This window comes from Phragmites australis, chromosome 1 (assembly GCF_958298935.1).
Source record: "Phragmites australis chromosome 1, lpPhrAust1.1, whole genome shotgun sequence".
Lineage (NCBI taxonomy): Eukaryota > Viridiplantae > Streptophyta > Magnoliopsida > Poales > Poaceae > Phragmites > Phragmites australis.
Window position 1 is genome coordinate 42,132,217 of NC_084921.1, and position 19,720 is coordinate 42,151,936.

The 19,720-nt window shown below is 43.9% G+C and overlaps 2 protein-coding genes across 2 annotated transcripts; one reads left to right on the forward strand and one right to left on the reverse strand.

The window, feature by feature from the left end:
- Positions 1 to 3,440: 3,440 nt before the first annotated feature.
- LOC133919947 (UDP-glycosyltransferase 88A1-like) lies at positions 3,441 to 5,103 on the forward strand. The gene has a single exon (XM_062364532.1). The coding sequence runs from the start codon at positions 3,534 to 3,536 to the stop codon at positions 4,977 to 4,979; it is 1,446 nt and encodes a 481-aa protein (XP_062220516.1). The 5' UTR covers positions 3,441 to 3,533; the 3' UTR covers positions 4,980 to 5,103.
- Positions 5,104 to 13,814: 8,711 nt separating this feature from the next.
- Positions 13,815 to 14,150, reverse strand: LOC133884991 (uncharacterized). Its single transcript, XM_062324608.1, has one exon. It carries the CDS (start codon positions 14,148 to 14,150, stop codon positions 13,815 to 13,817), a length of 336 nt encoding a protein of 111 aa, XP_062180592.1.
- Positions 14,151 to 19,720: the final 5,570 nt, after the last annotated feature.

The window sequence follows — 19,720 nt, forward strand, 5'->3', positions numbered from 1 at the left end:
TGATGTTTTATTCATATTTTCTATGAGATGGATATGTTTACATGATAGAATAGCTTCCCTCAGAAAAATTGAGAATAATTGATGCCATTCCAATAGCTGCACCTACTTAGGTTTTGATCATTGTTTGGTAGGTCTGTCAAAGCAGGGTACTATCTTTTATCTTAACCAGTTAGGGTGGATATCGGACATCCACACGTATAGTGTTAGTTTACTTAACAAAGCTATCAAAACAGTTTTTGGCTTTGGGACATAGTGTTGGGACCGGGGCATTCAATACCACCCAACAAATAAGAGTCACATAGGGATGTGATTAGGAAGATGTTGTTTACCTATGCCACCTAAGTTTCTAGCAGTGATGCCAAAGGTCACTAGAACCTAGTTGAATATGGATCTTGTTCCACTATATGTCATTAGAGGGAAACAGTTTCAAAACATATAATGGGAGTATCTTTTGTTAAATTATTTAATGAAAGGATTACATAAACATAGCGCTAAACTTTGCATATTTATTTCTGTTGTAGATCATGGCACCTACTGTTAATGTCAATTCCAGTTTTAATCTACGTTCGATTCTTGAAAAAGAAAAGCTATCTCGAACAAACTTTATTGATTGGTATAGAAAAGTAAGTATGTTCTAGAGGTTCCCTATCCTGATGAACTAGCTGATAATGCATCTGCCGCTGATTGGAGGGCTTACGAGAAGCATACCAACAATTCACTCGATGTTAGTTGTCTCATGCTTGCCACTATGTCCTCTGAGCTTTAGAAGCAATATGAGAACGCGGATGCTCACGATATAATTTTGGGACTCTGAGGCATGTTTGAGAACCAAGGTAGGGCTGAGAGGTTCAACACCTCCAAGTCCTTGTTTGCGTGTAGGTTAACAGAAGGCAGTCCAGTTAGTCCTCATGTGATCAAGATGATTGGTTGCATTGAGAGCCTAGAAAAACTTGGTTTTCCCCTTAGTTCTGAGTTGGCTACGGATGAAATTCTCCAGTCACTCCCTGCGAGCTTCGAGCCATTCATTTTGAATTTTCATATGAATAGCATGGAGAAGAGCATGGCTGAATTGCATGGGATGCTTAAGACTGCTGAGGAAAGCATTAAGAAAAGCTCTAATCATGTGATGATGGTTCAGAAAGATAGCAAGAAGAGAAAGTGCAGGGCCAAGGCTAAAGCGTCAGATGAGATCTTGAGCTCAAAGGCTAAACCTATTGAAAAGTCCAAGGTTGGCCATGCTACTTGTGATGCTTGCCACCACTGCCATAAGCCTGGCTATTGGCGGAGGAGCTGCAAGCTATACTTGGAAGAACTCAAGAAGAAGAAGAGAAGTAAGACTTCCACTTCAGGTATAAATGTTATTGAAATTAATCTTGCTACTCGTCCTAATGATTCATGGGTATTTGATATCGGATCAATGATTCATACTTGCAAATCGTTGCAAGGACTGAAAAGGACTAGGAAGTGTGCAAGAGGCGAGATGGATGCTCGTGTCAGTAATGGTGCAAAAGTTGCTGCATTGGCCGTCGGTGTTTATTCCTTATCGCTATCCTCAGGATTAGTTTTGAAATTAAATAATTGTTATTACATTCCTGCCTTGGGCAAAAATATTATCTCTTCTTCATGTTGGAAGAAGATGGATATGATTTCATAATAAAGAACAAGTGTTGTTCGATTTATTTGAATGCTATGCTCTATGGTAATTATCCATTGGTGAATGGATTATATATTCTAGATCTTGAGGATGTCTCTGTTTATAACATTAATACGAAGAAGCCTCGGCTTAATGATTTGAATCCCACTTTTATTTAGCATTGTTGCTTAGGTCATTTAAATGAGAAACGTATGCAGAGGCTCCATAAAGATGTTCTTCTTGATTCATTTGATTTTGAATCATTTGATACATGCGAATTTTGTTTACTTAGCAAGATGACTAAGGCGCCTTTCACCCGTCAAGGAGAGAGGTCGAGTGAGTTGTTGGCCCTTGTACATACTAATGTATGTGGACCAATGAGCTCTATCGCTAGAGGTGGTTTTCAGTACTTCATTACTTTTACCGATGACTTTAGTAGATATAGTTACATCTACCTAATGAGGTACAAGTCTAAGTTCTTTGAAAAGTTCAAGGAGTTTAAGAATGAAGCACAAAATCAACTTAGCAACATAATTAAATTTCTACGATCTGATCGTGAAGGTGAATATTTGAGCCATGAGTTGATGATAATCTAAAGCAATATGGAATTGTTCCACAGTTGACTCCACAGGGGACGTCTCAATGGAATGGAGTGTTCGAACGGAGGAACCGGACTTTGTTGGACATGATTCGATCCATGATGAGCCAATATGATCTTCCATTATCCTTCTAGGGATACGCTCTAGAAACTACTGCGTTCACTTTAAATAGGATTCCACCTAAAGCTGTAGAGAAGACACCATATGAGATATGGACCGAGAAGCGTCCTAGGTTGCTTTCCTTAATATCTGGGGTTGTGAGGCCTATGTAAAACGTTTGACGTCAGATAAGCTCACTCCCAAATAAGATAAATGCTTTTTTGTGGGGGTATCCTAGGAAACAAAAGGATATTACTTTTATAACAGGGAAGATGGCAAAGTGTTTGTCGCTCAGAACGATATTTTTCTGGAGAAAGAGTTTCTCTCAAGGAACATCAGCGGGAGCACGGTGCAACTCGAAGAGATTCAGGAACCATCAGAAAGTGTTTCAGCTCCTACTGAACCACAATTGGATGCTACAGAATATGTTGTACAGACACCAGCCCCACGACGGTCAGAAAGGATCAGTCATGCACCTGAGACGTTTATGTTTCTAACAACGGAGCAGCACGATATATTATTGTTAGACAATGATGAACCTAAGACTTACTTGGAAGCGGTGGTGGGACCAGACTCTGAGAGATGGCTTGGAGCCATGAGATCCGAGATAGAATCCATGTACGATAATCAAGTTTGAAACTTGGTTGATCCACCTGATGGTATCAAAGTAGTTGAGTGCAAATGGGTTTTTAAGAAAAAGATAGACGTTGATGAAAATGTTCATATCTATAAAGCACGATTGGTGGCAAAAGGTTTCAGGTAGATTCAAGGTGTTGATTATGATAAAACATTTTCACTCATCGTAATGCTAAAGTCTATCCGATCATCCCAACAATTGCCGCATATTATGGCAATGAGATATGGTAGATGGATGTCAAAATAGCTTTCCTTATTGAAAACCTAAGTGAGGATATGTACATGACACAGTTTGAAGATTTTATCGATCCAAAAAAATATTGAAAAGATATACAAGCTTCAAAAGTCTATTTGTAAAATTAATCACTTCCATCACCACAAGACAATTAACAAGTCCGCGGCTTGAGCGGCAAGGCAGTGTGCAGCTATAAGTTGCGTACCGCAACCATTTCCATTTCCACAGCATCTCCCAATATTCCTCGAGTGAAAGTTACACGATCTGTATTTTTTCTGATCGTGCATCCTAGTTAGCGAGCAATCCCCATCCCAACAGAGAAAAGGAAGCCATGAAGCAGACCGTCGTTCTGTACCCCGGCGCCGGAGTCGGCCACGTCGTGCCCATGGCGGAACTCGCCAAAGTCTTCCTCAACCACGGCTACGACGTCACCATGGTGCTCATCCCGCTGCCCTTCAAGTCGGCCGACTTCGGCGCCGGTGTCATCGAGCGCATCGCCGCCTCCAATCCGTCCATCACCTTCCATGTCCTCCCTCCGATTCCACTCGCCGACTTCACCAGCTCCGGCAAGCACCCATTCCTCCTCATGCTCCAGATGCTGCACCAGTACAACGAGAACCTCGAAAGCTTCCTCTGCTCCATCCCGCGGCAGCGCTTGCACTCTCTGGTCATCGACATGTTCGTCGTCGACCCCATCGACGTCGCCACGAAGATGGGCATCCCGGTCTACACGTTCGTCCCCTCGGGCGCATCAGCTCTGGTTGTCTTAACCCAGGTCCCTACGCTGTTGGCCAGTAGGCAAACGGGCTTGAAGGAGCTGGGGGACACGCCCCTCGAGTTCCTTGGGGTTCCGCCCATGCCGGCGTCTCATCTCGTCAAGGAACTGCTCGAGAACCCCGAGGACGAGATGTGCAAGACCATGGCCAACATTATTAAGCGCGGCATGAACACCAGGGGAGTTCTGGTGAACACGTTTGAGTCGTTGGAGAGCCAGGCAGTGCAGGCGCTTAGGGATCCCCTTTGCGTCTCCGGCCAGGTGCTGCCTCCAATCTACTGCGTTGGGCCGTTGGTTGGCAATGGCGCGAGGGATGGTGAAAAGGCGGAGAGGCACGAGTGCCTCGCTTGGCTCGACGCTCAGCCTGAGCGCAGCGTCGTGTTCCTATGCTTCGGGAGCATGGGTGCACTCCCCGAGGAGCAGCTCAAAGAGATCGCCGTCGGCCTTGACAAGTCCAGTCAACGATTCCTGTGGGTCGTGCGCACGCCGGCCAGCATCGATGACCCAAAGAGGTTCTTGGAGCAACGCCCCGATCCGGACCTCGATGCACTTCTGCCGGAGGAATTCTTGGAGCGGACCAAGGACCGGGGCCTCGTCGTCAAGTCTTGGGCACCGCAGGTGGAAGTACTCCACCACCCGGCGACGGGGGCATTCGTGACCCATTGTGGGTGGAACTCGACGCAGGAGGGCATCATGGCGGGGATCCCAATGTTGTGCTGGCCGTTGTATGCGGAGCAGAAGATGAACAAGGTGTTCATGACCGAGGACATGGGCGTCGGAGTGGAGATGGAGGGGTACAGGATGGGTTTCATCAAGGCCGAGGAGGTTGAGGCGAAGGTGAGGCTGGTGATGGAGTCTACGGAGGGGAGGGAGCTCAAGGCACGAGTGGCGGCCCGCAAGAAAGAAGCGGAGGCCGCGCTAGAGGTTGGTGGGTCGTCTCAGGCGGCGTTTCTTCAGTTCTTGTCCGACGTGGAGAATATTGGAGAGCAGCTCGGCAAGTGACGAATTTACCGTTGCGTTTGGTGCCTTTGTTAGTTCTGTTCTCCACCAACATACCATAATTTTCTACGTCATATCATTTGTTTGTCTATTCACAACTTTTTTTACGCTATGTGAAGTTCAATAATCCTACAGAGCGTTGCATTATGAAGAGTTTGGTCGTTGGTTGGGCGCGCTCTATGAAAATTATTCCTGGACACAGCTGGCCAGTGCTCAATCCCAGCTAGTTCTAGAATTGGTCGAATTTTTTTAGATGGAACGGGATTTTCATTAACCACTAGTTCCGGTTAAGTTCACTGGAAACTAGACCATAAACAAAGTCCGACGCTTAATTGATCAAAATCGCAGGGTGAGAGTAGGCGAGTCAGCATGTGACTTGCACTAAGACTATTCTAACTAAGGATATCAATAGGGACCGATTCCTCCGCGAACTCATAGGAGACAAGGATGAAAAGTTACTCCCTGTCCCTGTTTCCGCTATATATATATATATATATATATATGTCTTAGTATACAAATGTATAAACATTATATTACATAGAGTAAATAATAAATTACTCTTATTCTTTTTTATCTAATTTATGCTATTTAATCGATCTTTATTAATTAATCTCGTATATATCAATAAATTATTTATTTATACAACATACATATTGTTAATATATAGAAATAATCAAATATAATTCAATTTTACCTCCTCATTGGGATCCGATCCCCACAAAATTCCCTATGAAGATGGAGATTGGAGAAATTTTCCCCTGATAGCTAAATGAGGACAGAGATGGAAAAGCATTTCTCGGCAGGAATCGAACCTGTTGCCATCCCTAATCCTAATTAGAACATACTCTCGCTGATTACAAATATAGGTCGTTTTAGCCTCATCAATTATTCTCTAAATATAAGTCATTCTCGAACTTCTATGCACTTTTTTCTCTTTTGTTCCCTTCTTACCCTTGTTTAATAAATGATATTATTCTCACAAATGAATGTGTTATCTTTTCCAATGCAGAATAAATAAAGGGCAACAAGGTCATTTGATCTATTTTTTTAATCTCTGTGCACAAGTCTAAAACGACCTACATTTGCAATCGAAGGGAGTATGATATCCTGATATTTCAAGTAAGCCCACCTACAGGCATGAATCAAGTAATCAACCTAGTTGGGGCGGCCCAAGTTCCTCTATCACACTGGGCTAGTGAAATTATATCTGTCTCGATCTAACAAGAGGTGCTTAGTTCCGTCCAAAAAGGGGTTCACTGCTAGGGTCCCTTGTCCTTCACTGGCTGATCGAGGGCTAGATTGTTTTAGCTTTAGATCGTAAGAATCTAATTTATTTTATAAAATTTGCAGAAACTCATTTCCACTAGATTATAGACTGTGTAATTTTATAAGTATAGCTTGACTTGTGAATGGTAAGAAATATGTTTTATATTATTACTATTTGTTTTTTACTTTTGAAGCTAGAATCAATAATCAAAATAAAAAATAAACAAGGCCCATAATCATTCGGAATGGTACCAAGTAATAGCCGGACTGATCCACTCTACATCTACTCTCTCTCTCTGCCAACCACTACGCTCTGCCTCTCACATGTTGCTCGTCGCCCGTCGCCAAGCAACCCCAATGTGTCGACGATTGATGAACCGTAGATCTTACGAATTTGTAGAATAGATGGGGATTCTTCGAGTAGACGAATCATAGGAAAATACAAAGGGGTTTTTATACAGTATCGGACCTCATTTAGCATAATAACACTACATCATGTTTATCTTGTATTGAACAGAGTTTGTTATAGAGGGGTGTGGCTAGCCTGGATGGATCTAAACCTAGTCGATGACTTCCTTGCTCTGGTTGCAATGGCTTGTGTCTCTTTTTTCCCTTCTCTTCCACAAGGGTCCCAGGCTCTATATATATATATGGGGGTTTCGTACATCCTCTAGAGTCTTTCTTCCATTCTTAGAGATAAACTTTTCTGTTTACGAGGTACCCTGGACTCCTATGGGCGGTTTCCTTTCAATCAGGGATCCCTTCCCAAAGATAAAGATATGCCCTAAGATTTGCGTGAAACCCTGTGGTGCCCAAATATAGTAGTTGCCCAATAGTCATCGTCAAGCCCCCCATCAGTACGTGAAACGAGGCTTCGATGGATCAAGTACATGGCTAGCAAAGATAAGCATTTTGTCCAACCGTGTCATCGAGTAAGACTCGGGTCTTCGATTAGGATGAAGCATCTAACCGAGTTTTCTGATCCTCTACTTGGGATTTCGAACGTCTCCGAGTTCTCAAGCGAGTTCTTGAGAAGGTGTTACATCCGAGTAGGTTTTCTACTTGTTTCTTCCTTGCAAGATCAGGAGAAAAAACTTGTCACTGGTTGGGTTCGAAAACTGGACCGTTGCAGCGAAGATTTCGGGTAGTGGTGAGAATCTTTTCCCTGACAGAATATCATGATTACGGTAGCGGCGCGAGGTGCTGAGCTCCTTGGGTTACGGCGCCAACTACTCCGCATGCGCCAGGCATTAAATACGACATGATGATAAAGTTGGAGATCATGGCCTCGAGTCAAGCCACGTCATAAGTTGAAGATCCAATTCTAGGAGCCTTTTCTCTATATAAAGATAGAGGGCGAGCCCACCTCAACATTCAATCTACCATCATCATTTGCTTTCCATCACCCTTCTTCCAGTTTTCTTCTCGAGGTGCTTGATTTCTACGATATGGAACTCATTCAAATCATGAGAGGAACTGTCCAAATTGTAGTCTAATTAATTATTAGGTCGATCATTTACACAATCACAACCACAATAATTAACCAAAATCTAATCCCGGTAGTTCTGGCAAGTGTTTTATACCTAAGATCATAATACGAACCTTTACAACATGTTTCATCATATCAAGACATAATAAAGAACGAGTAAAGAAAATTATATTACAAGTCTTTAATTTATTACAGTTTTTCATCCATTAACCAAAACGAACACTGGGAGGACCAAAGAATAGCTTCACCTCCTAGTCGCTTAGAGATACTACATAGTAGAATATATAAAGTCTATTACAACAAAAGATATGTGGAGCCTTTTGCCCAGATGCACCACCCCAAAACAACATAACCCTAAAACCTAAACCCTTCTCGCCCGTCGCCAACATCGGCGGGCGTGAAGTAACCGAACACTACCTCTTCCTCACCTGCACAACAAAGTAACGTGAGTATGCAAGTACTCGCAAGAATTAATCCATAATGGGTACATATAATAACCCAACTCCAAGGATAATGCATTTGGTTAATTTAGCAAGGAATCGATCACAATGTTAAGTGAGTTCATATGCAAAAGCAGAATTTGACTCAAATATGTGAGCATCTACACCTAACCATAAGCAACCTTCTATCCTGGGATCATTAACCCAACATAAAAGTAACTTGATCCAACTCAAAACATCATCAACCCTTATTAACCATTCCTCAACAACCCATAATATCATTCTATATCGGAACTCTACGATTGATGCAAATGGACAAAAGCATGCTCATAATTGAGAGTGCGACAATTTGAATTGTTCTTACACTGTGCAGGGGGTATATCTTTACCCACACGATACGTAGACTATTTGGCTTATGCGACCCACTAAAGTCCACACAAGGGGTACTCGTGACAACCTTTCCCAATAAACTCCAACCATTTGAACATACGCCTATAGGTGCGGAGGTAATCTAGAACTACTTTCCGAGAAAATTAGATACCTCTACAAGCTTATTATGCCCAGAACATTATAGACACACACGCCAAAGGGTCACAGCTACAAAGATATTCAGTTCATCCATCCCATATACAGATATGTGGTAAGTACGGAAAAGTGCTAAAGCCAACTGCAACAACGGACGGTGCTTAATCGATGCAAACGGTCTATGGCATCCGGGTTTCTCCCCAGACCTACCCCTAGCAACTCTCAAATCTCGTCTCATCCTCGCAACTTATACAAACCAACATCATCATTATCTTTGTGAACATTAATAAGCCCTAAGCTTGCGAACGATGGTCGAACTACTGCTTGACTTCTACTAGTGACCTATGCATTTCTAAGCATCTCGAATAACTTTTAAGTTAGACAACGATATGTTATACCCAGGTTACAAGGATAGGAAACATCAATAGTTCAAAGTAGGAGATGCATCAACATAGGTTCAAACCATAAAACCAAACAAGATTCACTGACATGCATAACATACATAGCGGTATTTTATCAATTTAGACTCCACTTGATCCAAAGTATAAGGTAGAATATTCTTAGATGCTTACCTTGGTGCTCAGCTTCACAATTCATAGCAACAAACTCCGGATCACCCCCGATCACACCCGCGTCACGCTCTCGTCCTCCGTTCTCTAAAGAAAAGCGCATGCAATGCGATGAGAATGAATGAGGTGCAATGAGGTATGCTACAAGATGTATAAAGCATGAGGATGCAGTACAACAAACTAAGTATACAAAGACATGCGATAGGACAACGAAACAAACTAAGTATACAAAGACATGCGATAGGACAACGAAGTATCCGATCCAAGCATCATCTAACATTCTGATTGAAATCCGGAAGTTCCGGGTTAAGGTTGGAACTTCCGGGTGGTCGAAACTTCCGGGTTGTACTCCGAATAGGGGTTCTCGGGTTGACAAGTTCTATTTAATCCGGAAGTTCCAGATTGAGGTCGAAACTTCCAAGTGCTCAGAATGTCCGAGTGGGGTTCTGAACAGGGGCTCTCGGTTTGGGTAACATGCATTAACCCGAAACTTCCGGGTAGGGATTGTCGGGATGTTTTAACTTGGTTTAACCCGAAACTTCCGGGCTAGAATTCGGAACTTTCGGGTTCTGGCAGAGGTGAGTTTTTCGATGATTCGACAGCCGATTCAACTTGCATGATAAACCCCAACCCACATAAGCATGTATTGGCACTAAAGCATGGATTCTATACCTAATTTACCCACCCCACAAGCACGATTCACTATGCCTCTCTCATTCAACACTTCCCTACGAGCTCTAATTCAACAAGAACGAAAGGTGCTTCGCAATTCCAAGAACATAGCTGCAAAACCTATCCAAATTCCAACTAATTTGCACATTCTCACCATGGAAAAACCAAGTAGACTTACCCCACTAGAATTGTTGATGTTGGTGACCGTCGGTTGGGGAAGAAACGGAGGAAAAGAGCTTGGAGAAGAGGAACAAGTTGCTGCTGAAATTTTAGAGAAAAGGGGTGACGAAAATGGATTGGAAATCATCCTAATCTTCATGCATGCAACTAAAACTTGGATGAATGGAGAGCTAGAGAAGTGGGGAAGACAATGGTGTGACATGCATACCTTGATTCAGCTTCTTGAGGGAAAAATTTTGGGAGAAAGAGAGAGTTTGAGGAAGAGGGAGGGCTCCTGCTCTTGTGCTGCCTGTTTGGGGAGGGAGAGAGTGAGTGAGAGTGAGAGAGAGTGAGGGGGGAGGTGGGGCTGCTAGTGCAGCCGAGTGGAGAGGGAGGGGTGAGGTGGTGGGCCGGCCAAGTGGGGCCCACATGCTAGAGAAACAAGTCAATTCTAGGAATTTTTGCTAATCCAAAACGAGGTGCTCTAATGCTCCAAAAATTCTAGGAATTTTTGTGTTGCGATTACAATACAAGATGATCCCATTTTAAATGGATCCACCCACAACACCTATGCGGAACTAAAACTAAAAGAAAACTCAATGGTCGGGTATTTTCAAACATTTCATCAAGGTTAAGCCACCGTTAGAAATAATAAGCACTCAACAATTAAACATGATGCACGATTATGCTTAATGACATGCTTGATTTGGGATGTGACACCTCAACCCCAACTCCATCATCATGTGGAGCATCTTTGTACATTTGTGCGAGGCCTTCCTTGGGTTATGACCATCTCTCGACCTCTTTAGGTACTTTTACCTATTGAAGAGGCTTTAGAACAAGGTAATCGGTGGTGGTAGATTTCGTCTCCGGGAGGGCAAGTCAACGAAGTACATTGACTTCATCGCCAAATCCTCCTGATCGGGGTTGGCACAAGAAGTGGTTCTACCTCCAGCCCAGCCAGCTAGGGATTTCTTACCGGGGCCTACAATCGTTGTTGAAGCATGTCTGGACGGAACAGCAGATGATGACCGCCCTTCACCAAAACCTCATCGAAGAGATCTAACATATGAAGGAGAGGAACCTGACAGCTTATGACGTTTCCAAGGACTTCATCAGGCACAGGCCTAAGTCCTCTAAAATTGAGGATTATCAGTGCCTGGCAATTCTAGCCAAGTTGGATCCGATCCGAGAAGGTGAGATAGGTACTTTCTAATCCTGAGCAGTCGTACTTAAAGGAACTTCAAGATTAATCCTCATAATCAATTGTCTCTTCTCGCAGTGCTTTCACCAGAGGTTGTTGACAAGAGGACCAAGGTTCTTTTCATCCAGCCACTTGAATGTTCTGATTCCCATCATGTAGATGGATCCCGATGCTCAAGGGATGATATGTCAGTAAGTCTCACGAGCCTTCTCAATTCTTGATTTTCTTTTCTTTTCTGAGTAGTTGTAGTTGTGACGATGATCATCATGGATTCGTACAGCTTCTCGGGCGCGGACAACCCGACCTCGAACTCCGAGAATGCTGGAGCCCCTGCTGCACACCGAATGAAGTCATCATCATGGGGAGCACGGGTCCGAGTGGGAGCAGAGGCAGTGCATTGCTAGTTGCATCCTTTGGCAGCGGCATGGCGCTGGAGGGTGATGACTACATGGAGGTCAATTTGGCAGCAAGTGGCTCCGGGCCACCGACACCAACTACTCTAGCCTCCTCTGCTTATGTTGACCCGATGCCAGTCTTGACAGTGGACCTAACTCTAGTAAGTTGAGCTTTTATCCAGAACATTTGTGGTCGTGCCTATTTTTAAATTTCTGGGCATGTTAAGCCTTCGGCCCAGGACCGCGAAAAAAGCGATCATTCCTATAAGTTCATTGGGCAATGCTCCCCTAGCCCCGATGATGTCGGGGAGCAAAGGAGGAGCCCACGAGAAGATGCTCAAGATGTCGGCATCCTTTTTGGTCCCAATGAAGCCTTCCCTGGCCAAGAAGTGGCTCAGGTATAGCGTATATTATTTCTTATGTTGTTTGGAGTGTGTTGTTCAAACTTGTTCCTCTGCAGGCTACCTAGAGTGCCACCGGCAGCCCCCAGGCCTCAGCCTTCCCAAGACCTGGCCGTGACCTCCTCCGAGGGAGATCTGAGGAGGCCCGTGGGGCCCTAGTGTTGGTCGCCGACATCCTGGAAGGTGATCCTCTTGCTCCCCAAGCTGTCCCCTTGAACCTGAAGCATAGGTTGCCTGGATTGACTTGGCGGAAAATCATCGAAGGTCCTCCAAGTTCAGATCTAGATAACATCTTCTTATCCTTCTACATGGTGAGATTTTTACTGCAAAATAATTACCCAGTTGATGTAATGACGGGTACTGACCTGAGTTTTGCATATGTACACGGTGCAGCTAAAGAGAGTTCACGAGGAGACCCGGTCAGAGACCACCCCAAGTAGCTGAGCTTGAAGAAGATGTCACCGATTTGCGCCAGCAGCTCTCCCTGGTGATCGATGAGAAGGAAAAGGTGATCACCGAGCTAGAGAACCAGGGAAAGGGTATGTCTCTGGTATTCCTGACATGCTACTTATTCACTTCATCATCTTAACATGCTGCCCTATAGAACTCTCCATGGTCCGAGAAGTTATTGCTCATGAGGGGGCCCAGATGTTGACTGCCGGCTAACAACTCATCGCAGCTCTTGATGTCTTCCAGGAGGCACTTGCCGGGGTTAGGATCCAAGCGAAGGCTCCCGACAGCGATGATACGACCGGGCTTACCACCTAGGCTACCAAGATTCATTCAGGGGACCTCAAGGGAAGGTCACCAGGCACCTCTCGAGTTAATCCTAGTGGAGCGTGGAATAAGCGGTTGTCCACACTGAAGACCCACCAACCAGACATGAACACCGACAATGATCCTCCAAGAGGGTTTAGAGGACGAGTCAGATGAGATGTCGGTGTAGAAGGTGGACGAGGCAACTGGGATAGCCAAAGCCTTCATGGATGAGATGGACTTCATGCTCTCATCATAGTTTTTCTTTTTCTTTACCCTGCAGTCTGTAATAAACACTTGTAGCTTTTGTTAATTTAGTATAAACTTAAACACTTTTCACATTTGATGTGAGTACTTTGTGCTGGACACTTTTGATAGCATATCATGATCTTCTTACTGACTTTTTCCTTCGATTAGTTTGGGATTCATTAATTGCTAGTCTGAGCGCTTATTATGACTAGCCTTAGGTCCGCGTGAGTGGGAGACGTCATAGCCTCAGGTCACTCGTAGAACGCAATAAGGTGCCTTTTCGCAACTCCAAGTTCACAAAATAACGATCATTCCCTTCTCGTTAGAATATGGTTTAAGAAGGTACATAATATGTTGTGTTTGGTTTCCAGTACCAAGTAGTTGTTAAGCCCCCGGCTATCTGCCCAGAAAGGTATTTTCTAGGTAGGCAATCTAAACAAGAAAGGTAATACAAGAAAGCTTATTGATGACCCACAAGCTATTATAGACCTGACATCCCAAACCTAAATGACACAGACTAGATTAAGTCGACAAGCAATGACCCTTACTACTTCAAGGGTAGCGCAAGCGCTATCATAGGGATTTCGAACTAATCATGGAACCAAGCCCCAGAGTTTATGGGTATGCTTCTCGAGGCGTTGTGGTTGAGGCCGCGACTAGGGCTTCTTGTTCACCTTGATCCTTGAGCTCTTGGGTTCCTTGTTTGGTTGGTGTTAAGCCGCTATGTCGAGGCTCCTTTTGTCGCAGCGGAGTCCTGCTTTGGGGGATCCCCGGATAGTGGTGTCCCCTTCAGGTCCCAGCATCTTCTCGCACTGATAAGCATAATGTGTGGCAGCCATGAACTTGGCTAAGGTCGGTCGACCCAGGATAGCGTTGTACGCCATCTCGAAGTCAACCACATCGAATATAATCTTTTCTGTCCGAAAGTTGTTGTTCCTCTCGAAGGTTACAAGGAGCGATATCTGGCTGATGGGGGTGGCCGGAGATCTGGGCACTATGACATGGAAGGCTTGAGTAACTGGCTTGATAGCAGTTTGGGAGATCTGCATCCCTTTGAGCACATTAGAGAAGAGGATGTATAGGGAACTCCATCCATCGATAAGAACTCGGGTGACCCTGCAGTAATTGATCGTAGGCTTGACCACTATCGGAAAGCAGCCTGGCCGTACAAAGTTCTCAGGGCAATCATCTTGGCCAAAGGAGATGTTGGTGTTCGACCACTTAACGACCTAACGACCCTTGGGGATGATAACTAAAACTTCTCGAGCTATTGTCTTGTACTACCTTTTGGAATTGTAGGATACAAAACCATCGAATATATGGTCGATCGACCTCTTGTCTGTCTGAAAAGACATCATGTCTGTGTCATCCTCACTATTTTCGGAGCTTGAATCCCTACTTTGGGCCGCGACTTGGGTCTTTTTTTCTTTGGTCGCTTTCTCGACCTTCATCCTTACCATCTTCTTCCAGAGGCAGCACTCATATATGCTATGGTTGTCAGTTTGGTGGAGGTCACACAAGGCTTACTGTCACGTTCGCTGGAGCCTAGTGTAAAGTTCTTGCCCCTGGAGGAACCGGGGCGCTTGTCGGGACGAGTGTCGAGCAGATCTGCAAAAACTTCCTTATAGCTATTTTTCTTGCCATTACCTCCCTTAGCATTCTTCTTGTGCTTGATCTTAACCTTGTTGCCTTCGAGCCCGGTTTGAGGGCATTTGATGCCCTAAGACTTCTCCTTTATGAAAAAGAATCCGTCTTCGGCCTTGGCGGACTCGTCGACGATCTTCATGAGCTCTTTGACCATCTCGGGCTCCTGGATGGTGATGTCTTTGACTCACCTCCAGCTCTTTGCCCTCTCAGTAAGTGCATGTATGACATCATAGTCACTGGCCTTGGGTTGTTGTTCCAGATATTGCTAAAGCAGCATACGAACTCGCGCAAGGTTTAGTTTCCTATCTGCTCACAACAGTAGAGGTCATTTTTCGTGTCGGGATGAATGTATGTACCCTGCAAGTTAGCTCGAAATACATCACAAAGTTGTTCCCACGAGTAGATAGTGTCTGACAATAAGTTGGTCAGAGATGTTCTGGTTTCCCCTTTAAGGGTCGTAGGGAGGTAATTCTCCATTACACTCTCGTCCTCACCAGCTGCTTGGATGACCGTGGTATAGATCTAGAGAAATTCAACGGGATTTGTACTTTTGTTGTATTTCTCGATCATCTTAGGGCAGACCCTTGCCGACCAGCTTACGCTCCATAGATCTGGAGAGAAGGCCAGACATCCATTGATGGCATCCTGCTTGGTTCAAGTAACCTCAGTGTTTTACCCACTGGGGTCAGGGATCGGCCCCGATTAGATTAGTGTCGGGATGTCCCATAATCGGATTGTCAAGGGGTAAATGAAGCCCCCTCAAAGGTCCTCGATCGTCTCTGTCAGTACTCGATGACCTTACTAAAGTCATTGAATGGATGACCTTTGATTGGTGAGGCTTGGTAGCGGTTATTCGGCTGGTTGCCATCCCAGGAAGCCTTGTTTTGAGGGTTATCCCTCTCCGAGTCTGATACGTCTCGCAATGGAGGATTACGTGATCCACCCCAGTTAGCACTATTTTCGGCTAGGGCTAGGTGAGAATTCTCAGCCTGGATGATGACCTCTTTCGTTAAGTCGATTGCCGAGTTCATCCAGTCCTTACCACGTAGGGGTTCCTAGATTTGTAGTCAGTGTACGCATGAGGATCTCTTGTAGAAGAAGGATTCTCTTAGCAGTCACAGATCTAAAGCATTCAGCCCCCTACTGATGGTTAGGAGATGGTAAAATCGATGCTCTGTTGAGGTTCTAGGGAGGTGTACTCATATAATGTTGACCATCACCCGCACCCAGAGCCGAAGGGCCCTGTATGTTTGCTGGATCATCGTCATGGCTACCCAAACTGTCACCCCCGTCTCCGATGGTGAAGACTTCTCGGGGGTAACTTTTGTTAGAGGAAGTGTCCAGATCCATCATGAATTTCTTGTCTGATTGCTTTAGATTGATATCTTGATAATCCATGTTGTCAAAAGCTGCAGGGGAATATGGCATTCAACATTGTTTTGGCAACCGAGTGGTTCGAACTCGATGTCATAATACTTGGTGCACTGATCCATAGATTGACTTCTCTCAGCATTGGAGTCATCGCCGGAGAGTTCCTCGTCAAAGTCTACCTGATCGATCATTGGTTCGTTGGTAGGAGGGGTTTTATTGTAGAACCCCTCATCTAAACCTAGTCGGCTACTTCCTTGCTCGGCTTGCTCTGGTTGCAATGGCTTGTGTCTCTTTTTTTGCTTCTCTTCTGCAGGGATCCCAAGCTCCGTATATATATGGGTGTGTCGTACGTCCTCTAGAGTCTTCCTTCTATTCTTGGAGATAAACTTTCCTATTTACAAGATACCCTGGGCTCCTATGGATGGCTTCCTTTCATCCAATGATACCTTCCCAGAGATAAAGATATGCCTCGTGATTTGTGGGAAACCCTGGGGTGCCCGGATATAGTAATTATCCATTAGTCATCGTCACAATGGAAAGCCGCATTTCCTTTTCTAGTTTTCTTTCTCTCCGACCTCCACATCCACGGTGACTGCTTCCAAGGAATCTCGCGCCCAGATCCCTGCTTCCCCATCCCGCCACCCACTGTGTCTGCTTGATTCGGCACGCGATTCCCCACCCTCCCCGGCCTCCATGAATGTAATCCCTCTTACCCTTGATGTCCCCGCTTATTCATGGAACTCGGTTGGATCTGCTTGTTTCCCTGTGCGAATTGGAGGGCCGCTTATGCTTAGGTGTAGAACAGAATGTATGTGATGGGACTCCCATTAACTTCATGGATGGAGCTCTTGTTTAGAACAACAGTAGAGAGCATACAAAGTAGAGACTCCCATTGGTTCCTTCCAATTGAATCACCAACAAATACAACTTATGTTTCATAGCTTCTCCAGCATACTTTTGGCAACAAATCTAACAAATAAAAGAAAAAAATATGACAAATTAGAAAAACAAAATCAATTATTCTAGAGCGGAAATGTGGATTGTCCAGATTGTTCCTTAACCCAAAGTACAAGCACCAGGTAGACATGATTTACAAAACTCAAAACATTATATACTACTTTCAGTTTTAATACAAGCCACTATTTTTCAGATTCATCCATGAAGGATCATGATAATTGTCTGCAATTATCCGTTGTAATTTGTTGCAACGGATCGACTATGTTTCCCGTGAGCTAAGCAATATGTGTTCTTCTATGTTTTCAGTGAGGTAAGCAATATGTGTTCTGCTAGTTTGTGTTCTGGTATGCTATGTTTTCATTGAGCTAAGCAACATAATTAGAATGGAGTATGTGTTCTGCTAGTTTGTATTATTGTGCTGCTATGTCTTGCTGTTATAATTGTTCTCTCTTTATTTGATGCTTCTGTTGTCGGTTCTTTATGCGCTTATATCTGTTCATAGATGCTTTAGATTCAAATTAATCTGTATCTTAAACTTTGAGAGAATCTGCATAGATGGCCATTAGTTCGATGAGAAAACTATGATTGTTTGTGAGTTGTTCATTTAACAAGTGAAGTGTGGAAATCATTCAAATACCCATTTGAACAATGCAGGGTATGAGGACTGGTCTTTGAGTATGTGTTCTGCTAATTTGTATTATTGTCCTGCTATGTCTTGTTGTTATAATTGTTCTCTCTTTATTTGATGCTTCTGTTGTCGGTTCTTTATGCGCTTATATCTGTTCATAGATGCTTTAGATTCAAATTAATCTGTATCTTAAACTTTGAGAGAATCTGCATAGATGGCCATTGGTTCGATGAGAAAACTAGGATTGTTTGTGAGTTGTTCATTTAACAAGTGAAGTGTGGAAATCATTCAAATACCCATTTGAACAATGTAGGGTATGAGGACTGGTCTTTTGTACCAAAGATCCCAATTTAAGAATAACTGGGCTAAATTGAAGGCACAATATACTTGTTGGAAGACACTGTTGAAACAAATTGTATAGGTTGGGATCAGAAAAAGGGGACAATTCACATGAGTGATGAATGGTGGAAGAAGGCCAGAAAAGGAAATTTGCAATTTGTAATTTCGTTGTTCTTATCGTGCCATGAGCAACATTAATTGTCTAATATATGCATAAATGTTGACATGGTATTTCAAGATGTGGAAAGCTCAAACAGAAGGCACCTCAAAATGAGGAAGACTTGAAGTTATGATTGAAGACCATAGATTGGTCAATTGTACCACCATCCTCTCTTTTAAGAAATTGAATCCATCTAGCTAGCTAGCCAATTGATTTAGAAGTGATTATGATTCACTAGAGAAATGTTTCCAGAAAGAAATTGAATCTAAAACATTTCTGGAAGATCTAGAGCCCTACCAAACATGCCATAGATCTGCGCGAACTTTGATTTATGTTCTTTTCTCCTGACTTCATGTTGATCTGGCTTGCATGTGCTCGGAGTGATTAAGAGGTAAACTTTGCTTTACTACCACGGCGTACGAAAACGATTATGGAACAAATGGATGGATCTCGGTACGGTACACATGTCTAAACCCTTTAGCCATGCATCTCTATTTAGTTAGATCAGGTTTGCATGGAGTCTTGCAAAAGAAGTCAAATTTAAAGCCTTGGGGGAGAACAAGTTGGTCCTCCAATTCTACTACAAGGGCGATTGTGAGAAGGTCCTTGAGGATGAATGTTGTGGGGATGGATCCTTGCCGTTCCTAAATGGATAGAAGATGAGCAATCAAGAATCTTCAAAGATGGCTTCCTCAAATCCCACCTTGGGGGGATGAAACTAACAGGCAAAGCCCCATGGGTAAGAACCAAGGTCGTAGTCCATGGAGAAGGATAGCCCCCCAAGCCCCTGTCGCAAGGGTACCCACAGTAAGACCCCAATCTCGGGATCTCCTCTATCTCCTGTATCAGTCACTAGATCAAGTAGCTGATACGCCCAGTACAACAGTTGTAGTATCACAGTCAAACTTCCTACATAATTACTAAGCTTCAAAGTACAAAAGGTTACAACCCATACTATATATTACAAACCTGGCCGAGAGGATAACAAAACACAGTGGAAAGCAAAAGCCCAAGCCACAAGCAGCTTAGGGTGTGAATGCGACTTTTAAGACTATTTTTCATCCTCATCTTCACCTCCGGTGAAGTCGGCATCGGCTTCCTCATCTGAATGACAGCAATAGTAAGTACGAACGGTACTCAGCAGGCCCTATACTACTTCAAGGTGTTGATAAATGCATAAAGGGGGTAATTCAAGGATAAGGCTTTATGATTTAGTTCTAATCATAAAGCAGGTTTTATGCAAGTATCCAGTTATATTCTCTACTGTTAACCTTTCAAAACAAAGGTAGCCTTGTAACAAATCTTTTGAAACAGTTTTGAATCCAAAAAAACAATAACAAGTTATATCTAGGGATTTTTCAGTCCTAGGAGAGGCTACACCTCGCTCCGCAGTCCCTTTCAGCACATCTGGTGTACCTCTAGTACCACACAGATCCTAGCGGATTTAGCCAGCAACCTCATCATACAGACATCTAGTCCACACACTCACTCATCAAGATACATGCACCTAGAGTCTA

Bases quoted from the DNA above. Each gene is read 5' to 3' on its own strand.
- LOC133919947 (XM_062364532.1), top strand. From the start codon at position 3,534: ATGAAGCAGACCGTCGTTCTGTACCCCGGCGCCGGAGTCGGCCACGTC.
- LOC133884991 (XM_062324608.1), bottom strand. From the start codon at position 14,150: ATGCAGATCTCCCAAACTGCTATCAAGCCAGTTACTCAAGCCTTCCAT.